The sequence below is a fragment of the Hyperoodon ampullatus genome, assembly GCF_949752795.1.
Source record: "Hyperoodon ampullatus genome assembly, chromosome: 9".
In the NCBI taxonomy this organism is placed as follows: Eukaryota; Metazoa; Chordata; class Mammalia; order Artiodactyla; family Ziphiidae; genus Hyperoodon; species Hyperoodon ampullatus.
Genome location: NC_136922.1, coordinates 15,456,723 through 15,476,945, shown reverse-complemented (window position 1 = coordinate 15,476,945; position 20,223 = coordinate 15,456,723). Strand labels below are relative to the sequence as shown.

Below are 20,223 nucleotides of genomic sequence, written 5' to 3'. Positions count from 1 at the left end.
GGGCCTCGATGCTTTGGTGCAGGTCTCAAGGGATGTGGAGTACAAACCCCTTGCTCCTCAGGGAGTAGCTCCAAACTTAGGACATTCCTCCCTCTTGTGGGACGCGGAGCCAGGGGTGGGTTTTGGCGAGACTGCATCCCTGCCTCTGCTACTTGTTTCGATGTGGCCCTTTTATCCCTTGTTGTGGAGGAGCTGTTCAGCTAGTTATCCATTCTTTTTCAGAGAGAATTATTCCATATGTAGCTGTAGATTTGGTGTGTCCATAGGAGGAGGTGGGTTCAGAATCTTCCTGTTCCAGAATCCATCTTGGACCACCCTTTGAATTTTCTTTCTTTCTCTGCTTTTTCATGTTTGTTCCTTCTGGTGGTCCCTAAGCACTCTTATTTGCAGGGAACATAAGCCTATCAGTGGAATATTTATTTTCTTCATTTTTTATTTTCTGTATTATATATTATTTCTTCCAATTCCAAGGATAGAGAAAAATGTCAAATAAAGTTCTTTGTGACAGAGAACATGAACGTCTCTTCTTAGAATTGAATGAAGAAAATCTTACAGGGATTTCAGACAGTGTCATAGAGGATAAGGATAACATAGCAGAGAAAGAGAAATTTTTTTCCTCTTGCTGCTTAAAACATTGCTGTTAACATCTTGGCTTTCAGCAGTGTTACTGTAGCGTTTCTAGGTGTGGATTTTTGTGTGTACATGAATTGGGTTCAGTGGGCATTTTGGATTTGTACATTGTGGTTTTCCTCAAATTTGGGAAAGTTTTGATACTTATTCAATATTTTGTCTTTTTTTTTTTTTCTCTTCTTCTCTTTTGGGAATGTTGTTACAATATATGTTTTATTTTGTCCTAGAGGTCTCTGAGGTGAGTCTTTTTTTTTTTTTTTTAGTTATAATTGACATATTAGCTTCAGGTGTACAACCTGATATTTGTATACATTGCAAAATGACCCCCACAATAAGTCTAGTTAACATCTGTCACCATACATAGTTACAAAATTTTTTGTGTTATGAGAACTTTTAAGATCTACTCTCTTAGGAACTTTCAAATATGCAATACAGTATTATTAACTATGGTCTTCACACTGTACATTACATTCCCATGACTTATTTATTTATACCTGGAAGTTTGTGTCTTTTGACACCCTTCACTCAGAGGAATAGAATTTTGGCTCAACTTCTGGAAATAATTGAATTGCCTATTTAAAAAAAAAATTCCCTGGGCTTCCCTGGTGGCGCAGTGGTTGGGAGTCCGCCTGCCAATGCAGAGGATGTGGGTTCGTGCCCCAGTCTGGGAGGATCCCGCATGCCATGGAGCGGCTGGCCCCGTGGGCCATGGGCGCTGAGCCTGTGTGTCCGGAGTCTGTGCTCCGCGACGGGAGAGGCCACGGCAGTGAGAGGCCCGCGTACGGCAAAAAAAAAAAAAAAAAAAAATTCCCTGTACAATGGTTTGACATTAAAATGACATTTTAACTAGCATGGACAAAATTCACATAAGCTTAGGATATCGGAGGGCACACTGGATCGAAAGTTTTCCTGACACCCCCCCCCACAGTGGACTTCTGGATTTTCCCAACAGAAGTAGCCTCCCTTTTTGGCTACCTTATCCCTAACATACTGAAAGAGAAATATGCAACCCCTGAAAATCCAGCTTAGCAAACCCAAGTCCAGCCAATGTCTCACAAAGGCACTTACGTTTTTGTAATTCTTAGTACTTTTGTAGATGTCTGTGCTAGGGATACTTCCAAGGCTGTTCCATGAGGGACTGAAAGAAGAAAAATTAAGGTCAGAATTTTTTGGAACAGGCATATTTTGAATAAAAAGTTAGAAGAGGGCTTCCCTGGTGGCGCAGTGGTTGAGAGTCCGCCTGCCGATGCAGGGGACATGGGTTCGTGCCCCGGTCCGGGAAGATCGCACATGCTGCGGAGCGGCTGGGCCCGTGAGTCATGGCCGCTGAGCCTGCACGTCTGCCTGTGCTCCGCAACGGGAGAGGCCACAGCAGTGAAAGGCCCGCGTACCGCAAAAAAAAAAAAAAAAAAAAAAGTTAGAAGAAATGACAGATACTAAAAAGCCCATAATTTGGGTGTTTTTGGACTCTGTCTTTATCGCAGATGACATTTTCCGGTAGCTAACTCTGAAGTGAAGAGCCGGTGTTTGTGTAGGATTCGGGGAGAAGAAGGAAGTGTGCCTCATTTCTGATGCCTGTAAGAAGTAATGAGCATCATACTTTCATATGTGTACGACTTTATAGGATAAGCAAAGAGTTTTCACACATGTTAAATTATTTGAGCCCTACCATAACCCTGAAAGATCAGCAGTATTATCCTCATTTTTACTGGTGAGTAAACTGTTTAGAGAAGTTCATAAAGGTCCTGGAGGGAAAAGGAGCACAGCCTCTATCTTTAACCCATGGGTCTTCATTGCCTGGCATGGTGCCTAGAACTTACTTGTGAGTTATAGCAACTTCCTGATGAAGTACGGAGAGTCTGCACTGATCAGATTAGTCTCATTTCATAGAAATAGGAGCCTGGGAGGACCAGACATAAATCCTTCCCATCCACCAGACTGTTGACTTCCTGTTTCTGATGCAATCACATAAATTCCATGATTCTTCAAGTGTGACTAGGGACATATGCTAAATACAGTTCCTGAAGAAAGAATGTCTGTTTAGGGTACTCTCAGCAATGTGCTCTCTGGATCAGCCTTATAATTACTGGAAATTAAATACTGTGGAGGATACTGCTTTTTGTTGGCTCAAAGCCTCGTTACCAAATCTGCAGCTAAACGGTGCCACCGATTTTCCTCAGCTTGCTGTGCAGGGCTGATTTTTAACTTAAAGCTTAGAAACTGTATAGTCTTTCTCTACAAAACCCTTCTCCCCCAATCACACTGACACAAGTAAAAGTAAACACGGAGGCATCCAGGGCACAAACTCTCTTCCAAGGAGAGTTTCTGAGGTGTTCCCCGGTAGCACACTGGGTACTTTGGATGCTTGTGAACTCTTTCGGGCCCTTAGGCAACCATTTAAGGGTGCTGAGGCAGTAAACACAAGCCTTTGGGTAGGCTCTAACATGCCAGGGGAGGGAAGGAGAGAGGGAAGGAGAATTGGTTGGTGGAACGGGAAAGGTGGACTTATGCTAAGAAGACATCCGTGTTGAGGTTTCCCCAGGTTTCGTATTCCTTCATGGCCCAAGCGCAGGCAAAGAAGGGACCAGAAGTCTGGGAAGATAACAGAAGTTTTGAGGAAGGAGAGGAGCACGCTTCTGCTCTCTGTTCAGACAATTCCATAGACCCAGAAGGGCATCTACCAAAGACCTCTCAAGGGTCAAAACAAGGGAATTCCCTGGCGGTCCAGGGGTTAGGACTCCGCACTCTCACTGTCAAGAGCCTGTGTATCCCTGGTTGGGGAACTAAGATCCCGTCAACCTCGCAGCCAAAAAAAAGATTTTTTTTTAATAAAAAAAATCTTTTAAAGTCAAAACAAAACAAAATGAAAAAACATACACCTTTCGGCTGCCTCACAGATTGTTTTCCATTACTTTGAACTGTTTCTTTGCTGCTTTCACTCTGCAGATGACCTAATTATGTCTACTTCGCATAATTGGTATGGCTTATTGGGTACATACCTTATTTGGCAGATTTGAATGAATTTTGGCTACAGTCAACTGTTTTAAAGTCTCCTGTTCTGGGTTGTTACATAACTTCTGGGTTACTAGCTTCAAAAGAAAATGAGCTACAATATATTTAGCAGCTGTCTGGGCCCAAGGCTTGGGCCCAGTGCCTCTCAGACATCATCTCACTTTAAAAAGAAACTACACAGCAACTTCAGTCTTTTGCTGAATCATGTATCTTGTAGTCTTACCATGACTTGGAGGAGAGCATAGCAGTAGAGCATGTGAATAAGTGCATAGATTTTGGGGTGAGATACATCTGGGTTCAAATCCTGTCTCTGCCACTGACTAGCTGACCTTGGGGAAGGTTCTTAACCTTTTTGAGCTTCAGTTATCTTACTAGAATGAGGAGAGTGAAACCTATTCACAGGGTTTTTTTGAAGACTAAATATGATAATGTGTGTAAAGCACCATACGCTTAATTTGTAGAAGCACTCAATATATAGTAACTATTATGAAAGGGAGTGCTTTTATTGTATTTATCACAATAAAGAAATATAAGAAATCTCAGGGTGTGTTGTCCTGTTTATTGATAACCTGGATCTTATATTACTCACAATTGAACTCTCAGGACCACAGTCAGAAATCCAAATATAAGGCCAGCTAGTAAACCGAGGTCCAGCCCCAGAATGATGGATGCTACGCACGTAAACACCCAGATAACCTAGAAAAACATGGAAATGAAAGGAATTATGTTAAGTCATCAGGTACCATCAGGTGAGCAATTACCTGTAAAAATAAGATCAATTGTCCACGAACAAATTACAGCGTTGAAAATATTCTGACTTCATTGCATACTTTAAGTGGAAGTGGAAATCGCCCTTTCCAGTAAAGGTCAGCTGTTCCATTTAAATATTCTTAAATTTAATTTTTGAATAGGTAATATATTGACATGGTTCAAAATAAAATTAGTATTGAAAAGGTGTGCAGTGGGACTTCTCTGGCAGTTCAGTGGTTAAGACTCTGCGCTTCCACTGCAGGGGCCACGGGTTTGATCACTGGTCGGGAACTAAGATCTGGCATGCTGCGTGGCACGGCCGAAAAAAAAAAAAGTGTGCAGTGAAAAATCTTGGTTGTAACTCTCTCCTTTCTCCATCCATTCCCAATGACGCTCCTTTCTTGTGTCCTCGTTTATTTGTGTGTGTGTACACACATGTGCACACTTTTCTCCAGCATTTCTTTTGGCAAATACAAGCAAATATAACTACAAAGCATATATTATTTTCCCTTATTTTGGTGTGTTATACACACTCTTCCATTTTGCACTGGTCTCTTTTTTATTTCACAATTTGTCTTGGAGATCTTTCCATATAGATATATAGGCAGTTTTCCCATTCTTTTTATCTGTTCTGGTTTAAATTAGGGCAGAACTCTGAAGGGTTTAGCTTCTTTTTTTTTTTTTTCTAACAATCCCTCAGAAGACTTGTAAAGGTTACGTTAATCAAAATTATAATCAGGGCTTCCCTGGTGGCGCAGTGGTTGAGAGTCCGCCTGCCGATGCAGGGGATACGGGTTCGTGCCCCGGTCAGGGACGATCCCACATGCCGCGGAGCGGCTAGGCCTGTGAGCCATGGCCGCTGAGCCTGAGCGTCTGGAGCCTGTGCTCTGCAATGGGAGAGGCCGCAGCAGTGCCAGGCCCGCGTACCAAAAAAAAAAAAATTATAATCAACGTGGGGTTTCCTTTTTTGTTTTTCCTTTGTTTTTGTTTTGTTTGGCTTTCTAAATTAGAGGGTTTAAAAAAAATTTTTGTTTGTTTGTTTTTTGGCCTTAGAAGGCCAAGGGTATACGAAGGAGCTCATATGGGATTCTTGCTGGAAATGGATCTTCCCAGAGATACAGGACCTTCACAAATCACAGCTCATGTGGAAGACTTCCCAGCTTTGGCTTATCCATAAAATTCTAATTTCTGCTCTGGTTCCCAAAATGCAAGTAAGACTTAGGAGATAAGGGGATGTAATTATATGGCAAGAAGCATATGAGAAGCAATTCTTATTTCAGAGAAAAATGGATGGTAAGTGACTTACAGCATCAGTCTTATTCTGCCTCCACAGACGAGGAATGTCACACACCTGCATAAACATGCCCTTCAGGTTGGCGATTACAACAGCTGCCAAGACCGACTGCCAAGAGAGACAGGGAAGGCTGGGTTATTCAGGGGAATGGTTTTCCATGTGATGACTTCTAAATCCCCTGTTATTTCTCGGGTGGCAGAGTAGTGAAGGGGACGTATGTAATCGGCGTGGCGAGAAGCAGTGTTATACCTTTTGCAAGGGTTCCAACAACTTCCCCAGGGCAACGATGGCAATCATCACAATCCCAGCCGAGATGATGCCGGCAACCTGAAAGACATACGTGTCCCATAACCAGGGTCCATCCTGCCCCCTCTGGACATGTGCTTGCTGGACACATGCGTGCAAGAGCCTGTTCATGGGCACATGTGACACTTCTCAACTTCCCCCCTTCTGCTCAATACTGTTGAGACAAGTGAGAATTATTTGCTAAAACCATACATTTAGTAGCTATGGCAGAGAAATTAAAGAAAATGTGGACCCTGAGTCTGCTAGAGTAAAGCCTGGATTGCACTTGGATACACTACAGACATATACTTTTGGTGTCAATTCAAGAGGCCAGACTTCTAGTCATTTGCCATTCGAGGAAACAGGGCCCACCCCCCTTCCCGGACAACAGGTCCTTGTAATGTTCTTGGGAAATAAATTCTCATAGCACATAACTGATTCTGCTGCATTATTGAGTCAGCAACCTGGTAACAATTCAGATAACACTTTGTATACATGGTTGCCATGATAATCTCAGAGAAAATAAATTTACCAGTCTTTCTGCAGATTCAGAATGCCACACAAGCCTGCTGAGAGGTGGGACCATGTCTCCCGCATCCTCCCACAGCTGCACGGATGCAGGCTCAGAGCTTTGCCCCACAAGCAGCCCGAGTGAGGGTGGGCAGTAGCAGGGGTCAAGGAAGCTTCAGAAACTTTACCTTCGCTGGCAAAAAAGCTCTCCTAAGATCCGTAACTAGTTAGGGGAGAGGCTGGGGGGGTGGGGACTACTCTCTGTTGTGATTAGATGACCAATGGGTTCTCTGCTGAGACAGCTGGGGCCTGGCCGAGGTGAAGCCTAGTAGCTCTGAAACAAAGGAGACAGGGAGCCAGAAGCAAAGCGACCAGAGAGGAAGCAGCAGAGAAGCTTGCCCTGGGCCCAAGTACTGCCTAGTGCAAGATGTTTGCCTTCAAGGAGACACATAAAGCCAATAGAAATTAAAAGTCCGAAAACTTAAGGAATTTCATATCCACGTTCATTCACTCCAGCTGGCAAATTGCTCAGTCGTATTCAGAGGATACTTAGGCCAGACTGAGGCGATATTATGTATATGACGTACAGAAAAGTCTGCTCTGTCCAGCCAGATCCCCTTTTCTAGGCAATTTGTTAACTCCCAGCACCACACCTCCGGGTTCCCAGTACCTTGGTGAGCTTTCCCCTCTCCTATCTAAGCAGAGGAGCTGGTATCCTTCCTCCCTCCTTCCCTCCTTTCTTCAATGCAATTACTTAACCAACATTCATTGTCTATCATGAGCCACGTGCATCTCACTGTGGATGTAGGGTTCTGTGGATTGGTGAGAGGGATGGAGATTTGGGGACAGGGACCACAGCCAGCTGCCCAACTCATGCCAGGAGGGTGGCCACCTGCTCACTGAGGATAGGAAATAATTAGCCTCCAATTATGGGGACCAAGACTAATTTTGGTTACTATTTTAAAATCTGTGAGGGAACCCATTACTTGTACTTAATTTATAAAGTAAAATTACTTATTTTGCAGGAAATGCTGTAGATTTCATATCTATGAGCAGATTCAGTTACTAGAGAATTAATTCTTCTCTTAAGTGAGAGGGTAACCAGAGCTAGGGAATAGTTTGTCATCAGAATTACTTTTTCATGAATCAGTAGGAGTCAGATGGGGGTGAGAGAAAGAACAGGTTGCAATGTTGAACTCTTCTACAATCTGTAGATGTGTTGAAAACAGTTGATGTCCACTAACACTTATGATTCTGTTCATTGATTCAGCAAATACATGCCGGGTGCTTCTTATGTGTCAGGTACAACATATGTATCATAGGTACTATTCTTACCTTGAGAAGTTTATGACCGGAACCATCAAACATTTACGAGTGCCAGGATTTTATAAACATTTTCTTATTTAATCCTCACAACATCCCTATGAGGTGGATACAATTATTATCCCCATTGCATAGATGTGGAAACTGAGGCTCCAACATGAAAAAAAACATGAGAAGCCACACAACAGGAGAAGACTTGCCAGTTTAGTTGGTCACAAGTCCCTGGATTTCAGTCCAGACACTTAGACTTTTAATCCCAGAACTTAGTGTACATTTCAGTAATTAAATATCAAGCTATTTCTCTGCTTGTTTCATTCTTCAGTACTGAAATCCTGGCATCCTTCATTCCTAAATATAATACACGCCAGTGTGTGGCAGTGGGTATTAGCTTACCAGAACACCATTATCCCCAAACCCTCTGCCAAGGAATCACTTTACATGGGCATTCTTAGGAGGGGAGGGGAGGATGGACGGGACTGTGCCCATTTCAGTCTGGAAGTAACAGCAGAGAATGGACATCAGCACTTGGGGATATGCCTGCACCCACTTACAGCCATGTGCCCTGGAGAGCTTGTCAGGGCCCCATCTCCAGTGGAAGCAGCAGAAAATTCCACTGCTGACAGCCACCCCCTGAACCATAGGTACAACTCTGGCAATCACCTCCAACCTCTTCCCCGTGACCACAGATCTCTGGTTATGCTTCCTGTTTGAGACTGTGTTGTTTTATTTGCTCTCACAAAGCTGGAAATGTTTGCAGAAAAAAGTCAAGAAAACTCAATTTTAAACAGAAAAAGTCTGAAAATTTAGACTAAATTTTTGTTGGACGGGAGCCAAGAAACTGGAAGAGGCCAGTTCTTCTCACCCTGTCACCAAGATCTTTTATAAATGGTAAAGGAGCATCATGGGCACCTTGGGGACAGTTCAGGCTCCCCCCTGGGCAACTTCCTTGTTGGAGTCTTTCATTTTCTCAGTTTTTCTCTTTTGTACTTATTTGTAAGTGTCTCTACCTTAAAAAACCCTACTTGAAGACTCTCTCTGTGTGTATGTATGTATGTGTATGTGTGTGTGTCTGTATGTATGTGTATGTGTGTGTATGTATGTGTGTGTATGTACGTGTGTGTGTATGTATGTATGTGTATGTGTATGTGTGTGTGTGTGTTACCCTATTCACTTTGGATTTGTTGTTCTCCTTTATAGTCTCAATGTACTGTTTACTCTTAAATAATAGTTCTTTCTGTGTTGGGATGAGAAAACTCTCCAGGCATAACAGAAACACAATTCCTGAGCCGCCCCTCACCCCCATCTACTCGGTTTGGCTTAGCTGACTCATGTCCTGCTGGAAAGAATGGCCTGAGAACAGCTCCTGAGCTTTCTGGCCCACTGAAGGAGGAGTTTTCCAGAGATTAACTTGGATGCTGGTTTGGGGGAAGGCAACAACTTAAAAACCACATTTAAAAGGCAAGATGAAACCCACATTCAGAATTTTAGGAACAAAAGTCTCGCTCGGGAAGAAATGCCAAAATGTTACAACAAAAATATCCTTGGCTAGCAAACTTGTTCTGTGGGACCCAACGCCTCTGGACGAAGCTCCTGATCCTTGTAAAGGAAATGTAAATAGACAGCTTTTCATTTTCATGAAAATAGAATAACTCACTAAGCCACAAAGTGCTCTTACTAGGCCTTCTCTATCCCCAGATAACAAATTGGTAAAAATCAGCATTCTTCATGACTGATTCCTTGTCAACTGTTATCGTCCCTGGAAAAGCAAGTAAGTGGAGCTATCTGCCTGCTGAACACTGACACAAAATGGTTGGAGACTTGCTGCATCAGAAAACCATAAATGTCGCTGTGGAAGAGTTTTTCGGGGAGGCGATGGATCACCGTCAAGGAGACGGAGAGACCCCGGGTGCAATCAGACCAGGAAGTACAAGTTTCTCTTTTCTCAAAGGCTAATCGTCCTGCTGAGTTCTTGTGCAAGCCTTCCTGAGCCACCATTCCCCTGACTCATTCTTACTATCATTCTAGACGGATATTACGACACCGCTGTTACATACCTGTGTCTTTCCCCCAGTGCTCTCCTGGACGGCGGTGCGGGACAGGGCAGTGGTGGCCACAAAACAAGAGAAGAATCCAGAGAAGATGTTGCTGATCCCAAAGGCAATGAATTCCTAAGAGAGAGACTGGATGGCAGTGATGCTACATATCAAATCTTTGCAAGACCCTCGCCAAGTGTTTAAGGAAGAGCATTAAGAAAGCAAACTCTCAGGGCTTCCCTGATGGTGCAGTGGTTGAACGTCCGCCTGCCGATGCAGGGGACACGGGTTCGTGCCCCGGTCCGGGAAGATCCCACATGCCGCGGAGCGGCTTGGCCCGTGAGTCATGGCCCCTGAGCCTGCGCGTCCGGAGCCTGTGTTCCGCAACGGGAGAGGCCCCAACAGTGAGAGGCCCGCATACCGCAAAAAAAAAAAAAAATAAAGAAAGCAAACTCTCAAGTCCACCCTGCCTGGGAGTCCCAGTTTAATTCTTACCATTAAAGGTGCTTGGGGCCCTTGGAAGACATGGGGACTTCTGGCTCCAAAGAGCCTAAGAGAGGCTTCACTGCTTTCAGTTGTTTTTAAGATTGACTGATCTTTTGCTCAAATGCTTATTTCACTTCCTGGTGAGTGGCATATCTGTAACTCTCACATGAAATATTTTCTCTGTGGTTGGATATTTGCTATGAAGTGTATTATGATTAGGAGGGCTATTATTCCTATTGAGTACTAATCATTTAACTGCTGTAATTGCTGTGCTATGTTTTCAGAAACCAACCATACTTGCAGATTTGCAAGCAGTGGAAAATCAGCTCACCTGGTAAATGTATCAGGTGCTACAAAAAATGTCCTGTATCTATTACAGGTGTCCCCTGCTTTTCAAAAGTTCACTTTACGCCACTTGGCTTTTACGAAAGACCGATGTTAGTACCTGTTTTTGCTAACTGAAAGAAATCCCAAGGGGCTTTTCGCTTTTACAAAAAAGGGCGAAAAGCATCTGTTTTGTAGCGAACACTTATAGAGGCGGCATGCCCCCCAAGTAGGGAGAGTGGCACCACCAATCTCCTCCGCCGGGAACTATACTCAGCATCTCAGCATCTCAGCATCTCAGCATAGAGCCGCCATTGCTTTGAACTGTGCTGGTGAGCACCTGTGCTTCATCTAAATGGATTTTGTGCATCTGTTTGCAAGATGTGTCCTAAGGTAACTGCTTCTTCACTTTACTGCCATTTCTGCTTAAGAAAGTTTTCATAGGAACGCTCTACTTTTGGGTAGCAGGGGAAACCTGTAACTGCACAATAAACCACCTCAATTTAAAGTGGTCACAACTATTAGCATTGGTGTTTGTTGCTCTGTTTTGCCGTATTATAGCTGTCATTAAAAAAACAATTACCAGGCGATACTAGATTACATGAAGAATTCTTATTCCAATCTAATATGTTAAGCTTAAATGTTATTTATGACCTAACTGAATTAACTTTTTAAAAATTAGGATTACTTCAACTTATCTCTTAAAATGTAAAGTGATGCATATACACTATTGATACTATGTGTAAAATAGACAAGTAACGAGAACAGACTGTATAGCACAGGGAACTCTACTTAATGCTCTGTGGTGACCTAAATGGGAAGGAAATCCAAAAAAGAGGGAATATATGTATACATATAGCTGATTCATTTTGCTGTATAGTAGAAACTAACACAACATTGTAAAGCAACTATACTCCAATAAAAATTAATTTAAAAAAAGTACAGTGATGCATACAGTACAGGGAATATAGCCAATATTTTCTAAGAACTATAAATGGAGTATAAGCTCTAAAGCTTGTGAATCACTATGTTGTAAACCTGAAACTTATATAATACAGTACATCAATTATACCCCAATCAAAAAAATAATTTGTTAAAAAATGTAAAACAAAAAAGAGATGTATCAAGCTAATACTACACATGGAGCTTGTTTGGATACTTAACCAGACAAATCAACTGTTTAAAAAAACCTTTTAAAATAATCTGAAAACTGACTAGAGTGTTGATATTATCAAGGAATTATTGTTAATTTTTTTAGCTGTGATAATGATATTGTGGTTATACCTGAAAACTGACTGGATATTAGATGGTATTAGGGAATTACAGCTAGTTTTTTAGATATGATGATGTATCACGATTGCTTTTTACATGCTTATCTTTCAGAGACATATAATAAAATATGGATAAAGAAACAGTAAAGGGGCTTCCCTGGTGGCGCAGTGGTTGAGAGTCCGCCTGCCGATGCAGGGGACACGGGTTCGTGCCCCGGTCTGGGAAGATCCCACATGCCGCGGAGCGGCTGGGCCCGTGAGCCATGGCCACTGAGCCTGTGCTCCGGAGCCTGTGCTCCGCAAGGGGAGAGGCCACAACAGTGAGAGGCCCGCCTACCGCAAAAAAAAAAAAAAAAAAAAAAAAAAAAAAAAAAAAAAAGAAACAGTAAAATATATTAAAAAATTTGGTGATACAGGGCCTCCCTGGTGGCACAGTGGTTGAGAGTCCGCCTGCCAATGCAGGGGACATGGGTTCGTGCCCTGGTCCGGGAGGATCCCACATGCCTTGGAGTGGCTGGGCCTGTGAGCCATGGCTGCTGGGCCTGCGCGTTTGGAGCCTGTGCTCCGCAATGGGAGAGGCCACAACAGTGAGAGGCCCGCGTACCGCAAAAAATAAATAAATAAATAAATAAATAAATAAATAAATAAATAAGTGCTATAACATGTATATTTCAAAATAATTTCAAATTAGCACACACAGGAGAGAAACCAACTCAATAAAGATGGGTGGAAGAAACAAATCCCTTCTTTAACAGACAACAAAAATCTTTCCCATTTATGTTTTCTTCTTATTTTCAGCCCTACAAAACCAGCTCAGCAAAAGAGTGAACATACCTGGTTCCCATCGATGGTGTAATCATACTTGATGGCGTATACTTTTCCTACAGACACTGCAATGGCATAAGCGACCACAGCAATGGAAAATGATGCAGTCAGCATCTCAGAAAACAAACTCACAGATGGAATCGCCGGAGGCAAAAACCTAGTGAGTTTTTAAATGAAAAATGCTGTGAAAATTTGACCATAATGCTCTTCCCCCACCTCACCAAATGCTCTATCAACCCAGCCACGAGTCAGAAATGAAAGGACTTGATCCAAGAGGGCAAGAGGTACGTGAGATGCATAAGTGGTAGCACCTGCTTTTACAGGTTTCAATCAGAAGTTGGTGCTATCTCACTGGCTGATTCCTTTGTCCCCTATTTGAGAGCCTACAGATGCGGCCTTATTTACGCTCTGACAAGAATAAGCCTGTCATTACTGATTTTTTAATACCATACAATCCCATTCTGTGCCATTTCACACATTAGTGTTTCTCCTTACAGAATTTCATCTTAAAGGTCTTTGAATTTAAAAGATATCCTAGCCATAAAATGAGATTTACCCTGTACAAGGCGAGGTCAGGTCTGTTAAAGAGACAAAGAATGTAAGATGCTAAAAGAGCTAAGTGGAAAATCCATTCTAAGAGCCATGATATTTAAGATCTTCTTGAGTCCAAAAGTCCAAAAAAGATTAAATGTATGTAATTATCATAATGCTCCATAGTCACAATGATTAAGACATCCCAACAGGTGCGGGATCAAACAGTTACTGTTTGACAAAACCAGAGCTACTCTACCAACTGTATAACGAAATAAATCTACAAGTTTATAAGCCTGCAATTTTCCCCAAATATGAAAATCGGGGGGGGGGGTGGATTCCTTTCTTGTACCTATATCTTGATTACTATCTGTAGGGTGTAATTCCAGAGGTCCCTGGCCAAAAAACAAAAAAAAAGGCAATCTCCCTGACCTACCTCACACCTGAAGTTCCTTTAATAGGAAACTACATTTTTTTCCGCCTATAATTAGAGGGAAGTAGTAAAGTAGAAATAAGATTCTTATAGAAAACAATAGAAATCTAGAGCCAGCTAATACCCTAATATTATCCAAATTAATATCATAATCTAATATCCTAGAAACTGTTGAATCTACCTCTCTTTTTGTTGATACCAGAACTGAGGCCCAGAAAAGTGAAATGATCTGCTCAAGGTCATTTAGAAGGTCCAGGTATGAATGTTAGATATTAGATGATTTCCTGGGTCCCAAGATCTGACTGACCCTCTTAGAGCCTTCTGCTTAAGAAAAAGGTTAGTGATGGGACTTCCCTGGCAGTCCAGTTGTTAGGACTCCGGGCTTCCCGTGCAGGGGGTGCGGGTTCGATCCCTGGTCTGGGAACTAAGATCCCACATACCGTGCGGTGTGGCCAAAAAGTAAAAATTAAAAAACAAAAGACAACAGCAAAAAAGAAAAAGGGTCAGTGAGAGAATGAGGGCTCCTCGTTTAGGTGAATCCTAGTGGGACACTCAGAAGCTGACCGGACTTGCAGAAATTGTATACTTGGCCAAGCAAGGTAGTAGGGAAGTAGGGCTAGTGGTCACAGTTTTGGGGACAGTGTCATTGGGCACTGAGCGACACTGACATATGGCAATGGCCCTCAATGGGACAAAAGGAAGCTGCTGGCGGCGGCCGTGCTTTTACTCCCTTATTGGGGGATTGACGCGGGGAGGGGGGGAAGAGGTGGGTAGCACAGTGTTTCTCTTTGTTCCTCTTCCTCTCGTCCCACTCACCTTTCTCTCCTTTCCTTGCCCTTTTCCAATCTCTCCACAGCACCCTTTCTTTTTCAGGTTTGTTAACGTTATTAGACTTGTTTCAGTGCTACCAAAAAGTTGCATGAGACCAATGGGATCACTGCCCTTGAGGAGGAGCTTTGAGTCCCGGGGGCCAGGCAGGTTAGGTCAGCGGACCAATCACACCAGGCGGTCTGTCAGAGGATGCAACTTGACTAACCCAAGAGCAAGAGGCTAGAGATCCATTCTCAGCTGGAGAGCAGCCAGGAAAGCTCTGAATAGGGTCAGAAAGGATCACTGAGGGCAGTCGTCCCCAACCCCTGGGCCACGGACCGGTACCTGTGCATAGAGATGAGTGGCGGGTGAGCGAACGAAGCTTCATCCGTTGCTCTCCGTCGCTTGTGTTACCGCCTGAACCATCCCCCGCCCCACCCGACCCCCATCCCCGTCCGTGCAAAAATTGCCTTTCATGACACCGGTCCCTGGTGCCAAAAAGGCTGGGGACTGCTGACTTAGGGCAGCAAAAATGAGTTCCCTAAATCTATTAATGGAACATGAACTTATGGGACAGGACATTTGCTATGGACCTCCTCTAAGAGTTACACCCTAGGAAGCCTGACAACAGGGATCTATGAAATATATATATATATATATATATATATAATTTTATTTTTATTTTATTTATTTTTTTTTGCGGTACACGGGCCTCCCACTGTTGTGGCCTCTCCCGTTGCGGAGCACAGGCTCCAGACGCGGAGGCTAGGTGGCCATGGCTCACGGGCCCAGACGCTCCGCGGCATGTGGGATCTTCCCGGACCGGGACACGAACCCGCGTCCCCTGCATCGGCAGGCGGACTCTCAACCACTGCGCCACCAGGGAAGCCCCATGAAATATATCTTTTATGTAGCTGTTTATAACTACTCAAATAATCTAACTGTTAGGGTGAAAACGCCATAACTCAAATAACCAACACTGCATCTTTTTATCACTAAATTTATACCAGCATTAGGATTCACTATCAAAATGCTGATCCTCTAATGTAAAGTTTCCCAAACTTACCTGAGCATTAGAACCACGTGAAGCCCGTTTGAAAAATATTAATTCCCAGGCCCCTCCTCTGGAAAGCCTGATTCCATAGGTTCTGGGTTGGAACTAGGAATCTGTGTTAACAAGGGCTTCATGTGATTCTTAAAAAAAAGTGAGTTTGAGAAACATCAGAAAGAATGATATGTAAGTTAAGCCGCATGTAGCCAGCTGTAATTTTTCTTTTTCTTTTTTTTTTTTTTTGAACAGATTAGAAGAAATCATAAGATTAACCCAATGACAAGGCAGCAGTTCCCTGTGGAATAAGCTCCGGGACTGAGCTGGCCTGAAGAGTTTCTATTAAGAGCATGAGAAACAGACTGTTACAGGTCCCTCAGCTATTATTAAGGGAGGGGAAACCAGTACTTACTAGTTATCTAACAGCAAGTCTAGTCATAGATGCTATAAGTTTATGCTACAAGTGTAATAAACAACTGGGTTTCTTTTTCAATGTCATATGATCGAATTATACTGTAGGGCCCTTGGTCCACTTTGCACTTTATGAGCCATCTCACTGGTGCTTTACAGCAAGTTCAAGTTGAGATTTCGGTGGTTTATCATTCTCTTTGTGTCATAGGAGAACCTGCCAGGGCCACAGGACTAGATGGTGACAGAAGTAGACCAAGAACCTTAGTTCTTTACTCTTTTAATTCATCAAACTATCAAATATATCAAACCTCCCTTAGAGATAATGCATTTTATTTATAGGCACAAATGATATAATTATTATCTAAGATGGGTTAAACTAAATGGAGGAGAATTTAGGCCAGATGTCCCTTTTTCCTTAAGCAGATTGTTCTCAGTACAATAAATGTTGCTAACCATGATTCTACAGTATGTATAGTATACTGTAATTGTATATGTGAGTTTAAATCAGGAATCTGGCGTTAAAAGTGCATGTCCTGCCACGTTTTAAGAACATAAAGAAAAAGAGAGGGCTTCCCTGGTGGCACAGTGGTTGAGAGTCCGCCTGCCGATGCAGGGGACACGGGTTCGTGCCCCGGTCCAGGAAGATCCCACATGCCGCAGAGCAGCTGGTCCCGTGAGCCATGGCCGCTGAGCCTGCGTGTCCGGAGCCTGTGCTCCGCAACGGGAGAGGCCACAACAGTGAGAGGCCCGCATACCGCAAAAGGAAAAAAAAAAAAGAAAAAGAGAGAGCATACGCGGGTCGCTTTTAAACAAATGGCTTGATCTTCATCTACACCCGTACTGTTTATCTGATAGTTTGCACAAATGGATATTTCTTTAAGATCACACACAAATAAGACCAATGAAATGAAGCTTAAGTGTCATTTAAACAGAAAGTACTGACAATATATTAGTATTGCCTAAGAGGAACTCCATACTCACCCACTTGGGATGGACTTAACAATGCCAGCGTTATAGTTTTTTTCCAGGTCAACTCCATATGAAATGGCAGTAGCTATTATTGTCTGAAATAAAACAAAAGAGGTTTTAAAAAAAGTCCATTTGTTTTAACAATTCCTTTCTTATCAAACTAATTAATGCTGAATTTTCTAATTACACATTCTACTTACCACAATCACTTCTATAGGAATAGGGACTGGGATTTTGTGTTTAAATCGATCATTTAATTCCTTAACTGCCATACAGATGATAATGGTGAGTAATCCAGCAATGAAATCAGCAAGATTAGTGTTACCAATATTTTGAAAAATCTCAATTAGAGTCTGTAAAAAAAAATTTTTTTATATACTTCCCGTATGAAAAAATCATATCATCATCAAAGAGCACTTAAGAATTTCATGTAAAATTATAAAAATGTGTTGGTTAATATACAGACCACTGACATCCAATCTTTGCAATATATATACCAAGTTATTAATGATGGTTAACTTGAAGTGATAAAAGTATGGGTGATTTCTGCTTTCTTATTTTTGCTTATCTGTATTTTTTACAATAAGAATGAGATCTTTTAAAAGAAAATATATCATTATATACTGCCTTTTGCTTGCAGAAAAGCTTTAAAAGTTTATACCTTAAGTGGTTTTACAGGTGCTATTAAGTGACCTAATTTTCACCATGTTGATATGTATTATTGAGATTAAAAACTGATAAACCAAAAGTCCCAGTTAACCAATATTTTAGGTAAAGCTCTTCACTAAACCTGAATGATACAGGTGAGAATAAAAATCCCTAAAATTCTTCTTATGTAGATACATACAGACTGATCCATTCTTTATGGCAAAGAAAAGCTACTGAATTGATATATAGGTCAATTATACATTTTTGGAAATTAATTTGGTACTTAGTTCAAACTTGAACTAAGGTGACTTAAATAAAACTAACTCTTTCCAAGTGGACAGACAAGACAGCTCAAGAAAAACTAGTTTTGTTTTGTAAATAGGAGGTTTCTGGGAATCAAGGGAGATTAGCAAGGAAGAATCCCGGAGGAGAACACTAATATCTTTGTTATAGGAACTTCAGTCCTGTAGAAGGCATGACTTTAGAAGGTATTCCTCAATTCTTCGAGACGACTAATCTCCCAGTGAAGGTTACCTTTCTTTGAATGAGTCCTTTTGTAGATATATTTTTATATGAAGATAAAATATTACTTAAAATAATTATAACAACAATCTGGTAACAGTTAGGTATAGTGCTCACTGAGTAATGTACGAGTCACCTTGCCAGCAACCTCCACCTCTTTGGAAAACATTCAAGAGTAAGGGAATGAGAGGAGAAGCTACTGTGCAAGCAAAATACATGCCACCAAGTGCTTGAACAAGAGTTCGAGAATCTGACTTGTAGGAAGCCTCTTGGACTTTCACTGACTATTTTTGCCCTTGCTTTAAACACAACACTAGCACATTTACTTTGTCTGCTTTCCAGAGTCAGTAAAAATTGCTAGAGGCAGATATTGATAGTAACAAGATGACGCAAGTGATAGCAGGGTGAAAAAGGAAAAAAAAAAAAAAAAAAAAAACTACTCCCACAAGCGGACACAACAACTCAAGAATTTAAGGCATTTACCATAGCAGTAAACAGCCCTATACAACTCAGAGTCTTGAAGGTATTGCTGTCTGGCCCTTTATATAATCAATTTTCTGATGATGACCCTGATTAATTCATGAGCTAGATATAATACTTCAATTAATTGTCTATACAATAAAGGTTTACTCTCAATGCAAGATGGAAATATTCAAACTTAAGAACAATCAGAATACCTATCCCAATCCTAAAAACTTTCACCTTACAAAAGTAATCACTACAGGATTGCCATGTAATCTATGATAGTCACTTAGACCTTTGAAGAAAAAGCACCTGTGGTGTATTAAAAATGTAATATGAGTTGCAAAAACCAAAATCAGTTTATATTACACAATTGCATCAAACAAGGCATATGAATATATTAATTGCCTATACTGAGTAGTTATTCAGAATCTTTTTTTTTTAATTTTTATTTTATACTGGAGTATAGTTGATTTTATTCAGAATCTCTTATGAAGAGTTCTACAATAGAAAGCTTAACCTATGTGGAAATAAAATTCACCCATATAAACTGAAGTAGTCAGATTGTACTCAAAGATACAGAAATGAGAGTTTACGAAAGCACTGTAAAGTAATTCTAATTTAGTTTACTATTAAAATACTTAGGGCTTCCCTGGTGGCGCAGTGGTTGGGAGTCCGCCTGCCGGTGCAGGGGACACGGGTTCGAGCCCTGGTCCGGGAGGATCCTACGTGCCACGGAGCGGCCGGGCCCGTGGGCCGTGGCCGCTGGGCCTGCGTGTCCGGGGCCTGTGCTCCGCAACGGGAGAGGCCACAGTAGTGGGAGGCCCGCGTACCACAAAAAATAAATAAATAAATAAAAATAAAAAAAAATAAAATACTTACTAAAATGTGTTTAAAATATGGATATACTTATGATTCCATATTTCAGCCTAGTATTCTGACCAGTTCAAATCAAGATAATGAAACTTTTCAGAATGGGTAATATTTTACTATATTTCCTACCACGCTTGGAGAATTTTAGAATCATTTCATTTACAGAATTTCTTCCTTCTGGGTATATGAAGCCTTAAGTTAAAAATTATACCTGATATTACATATGAGGAAATTCACTGATTAACTTTTGGTGCCAAATTTATTTTAATCCATCTTGTCTCTATGAATATAACAAATCCCTCACAATCAGCCCTTGCTGTCAGGCATTTCCTCCTACCAGAACTTCTGTTGCATATATAAGATCAACCCTTAAAATGTTACTTTCCTTTTATAATGGCTTCATTTTTACATACTGCAATAGATTCGAAGTAATGAATCTGATCGAGCTTAGTGGTAGCTTTCAAAACTCTCACCATCTGGGCAGGACTTTTCCATGTGGTCTTCCTCCTCATTAGGGGAAGGAATGGGGAGGTAACGTCAATTTAGTCAGCAAGCAGAAAGGCTTCCCTTGTCTATTGAGACAAACCATTCAGAGTGAACGGTAGGAAAACATAACCACTTGGAAATGGACTGTGTGATTTACTTACATGATTGAGTAGTTACCTGGTAACTTGAGTATTACTAGTTCTGAATTCTGCCAATTTTCCTTTCTGCCTCTTGTACCCAGCATCCCTGGCATTTGTAAACAAGTTTCTATTTTTCTTTCTTTCCCA

The 20,223-nt window shown here is 41.7% G+C and overlaps 1 protein-coding gene across 1 annotated transcript in view; it reads right to left on the bottom strand.

Moving 5' to 3' along the window:
- Positions 1–20,223, bottom strand: part of SLC26A4 (solute carrier family 26 member 4) — a gene marked incomplete at both ends in the record, with an annotated part of 50,074 nt that overhangs the window by 15,078 nt on the left and 14,773 nt on the right. Inside the window, 8 exons of the mRNA XM_079710963.1 lie at positions 1,699–1,768; positions 4,232–4,338; positions 5,699–5,794; positions 5,936–6,013; positions 9,859–9,972; positions 12,753–12,900; positions 16,958–17,040; positions 17,146–17,298. Of these exons, the coding sequence (XP_079567089.1) occupies positions 1,699–1,768; positions 4,232–4,338; positions 5,699–5,794; positions 5,936–6,013; positions 9,859–9,972; positions 12,753–12,900; positions 16,958–17,040; positions 17,146–17,298 (849 nt within the window). The remainder of the gene's footprint in view (positions 1–1,698; positions 1,769–4,231; positions 4,339–5,698; positions 5,795–5,935; positions 6,014–9,858; positions 9,973–12,752; positions 12,901–16,957; positions 17,041–17,145; positions 17,299–20,223) is intronic.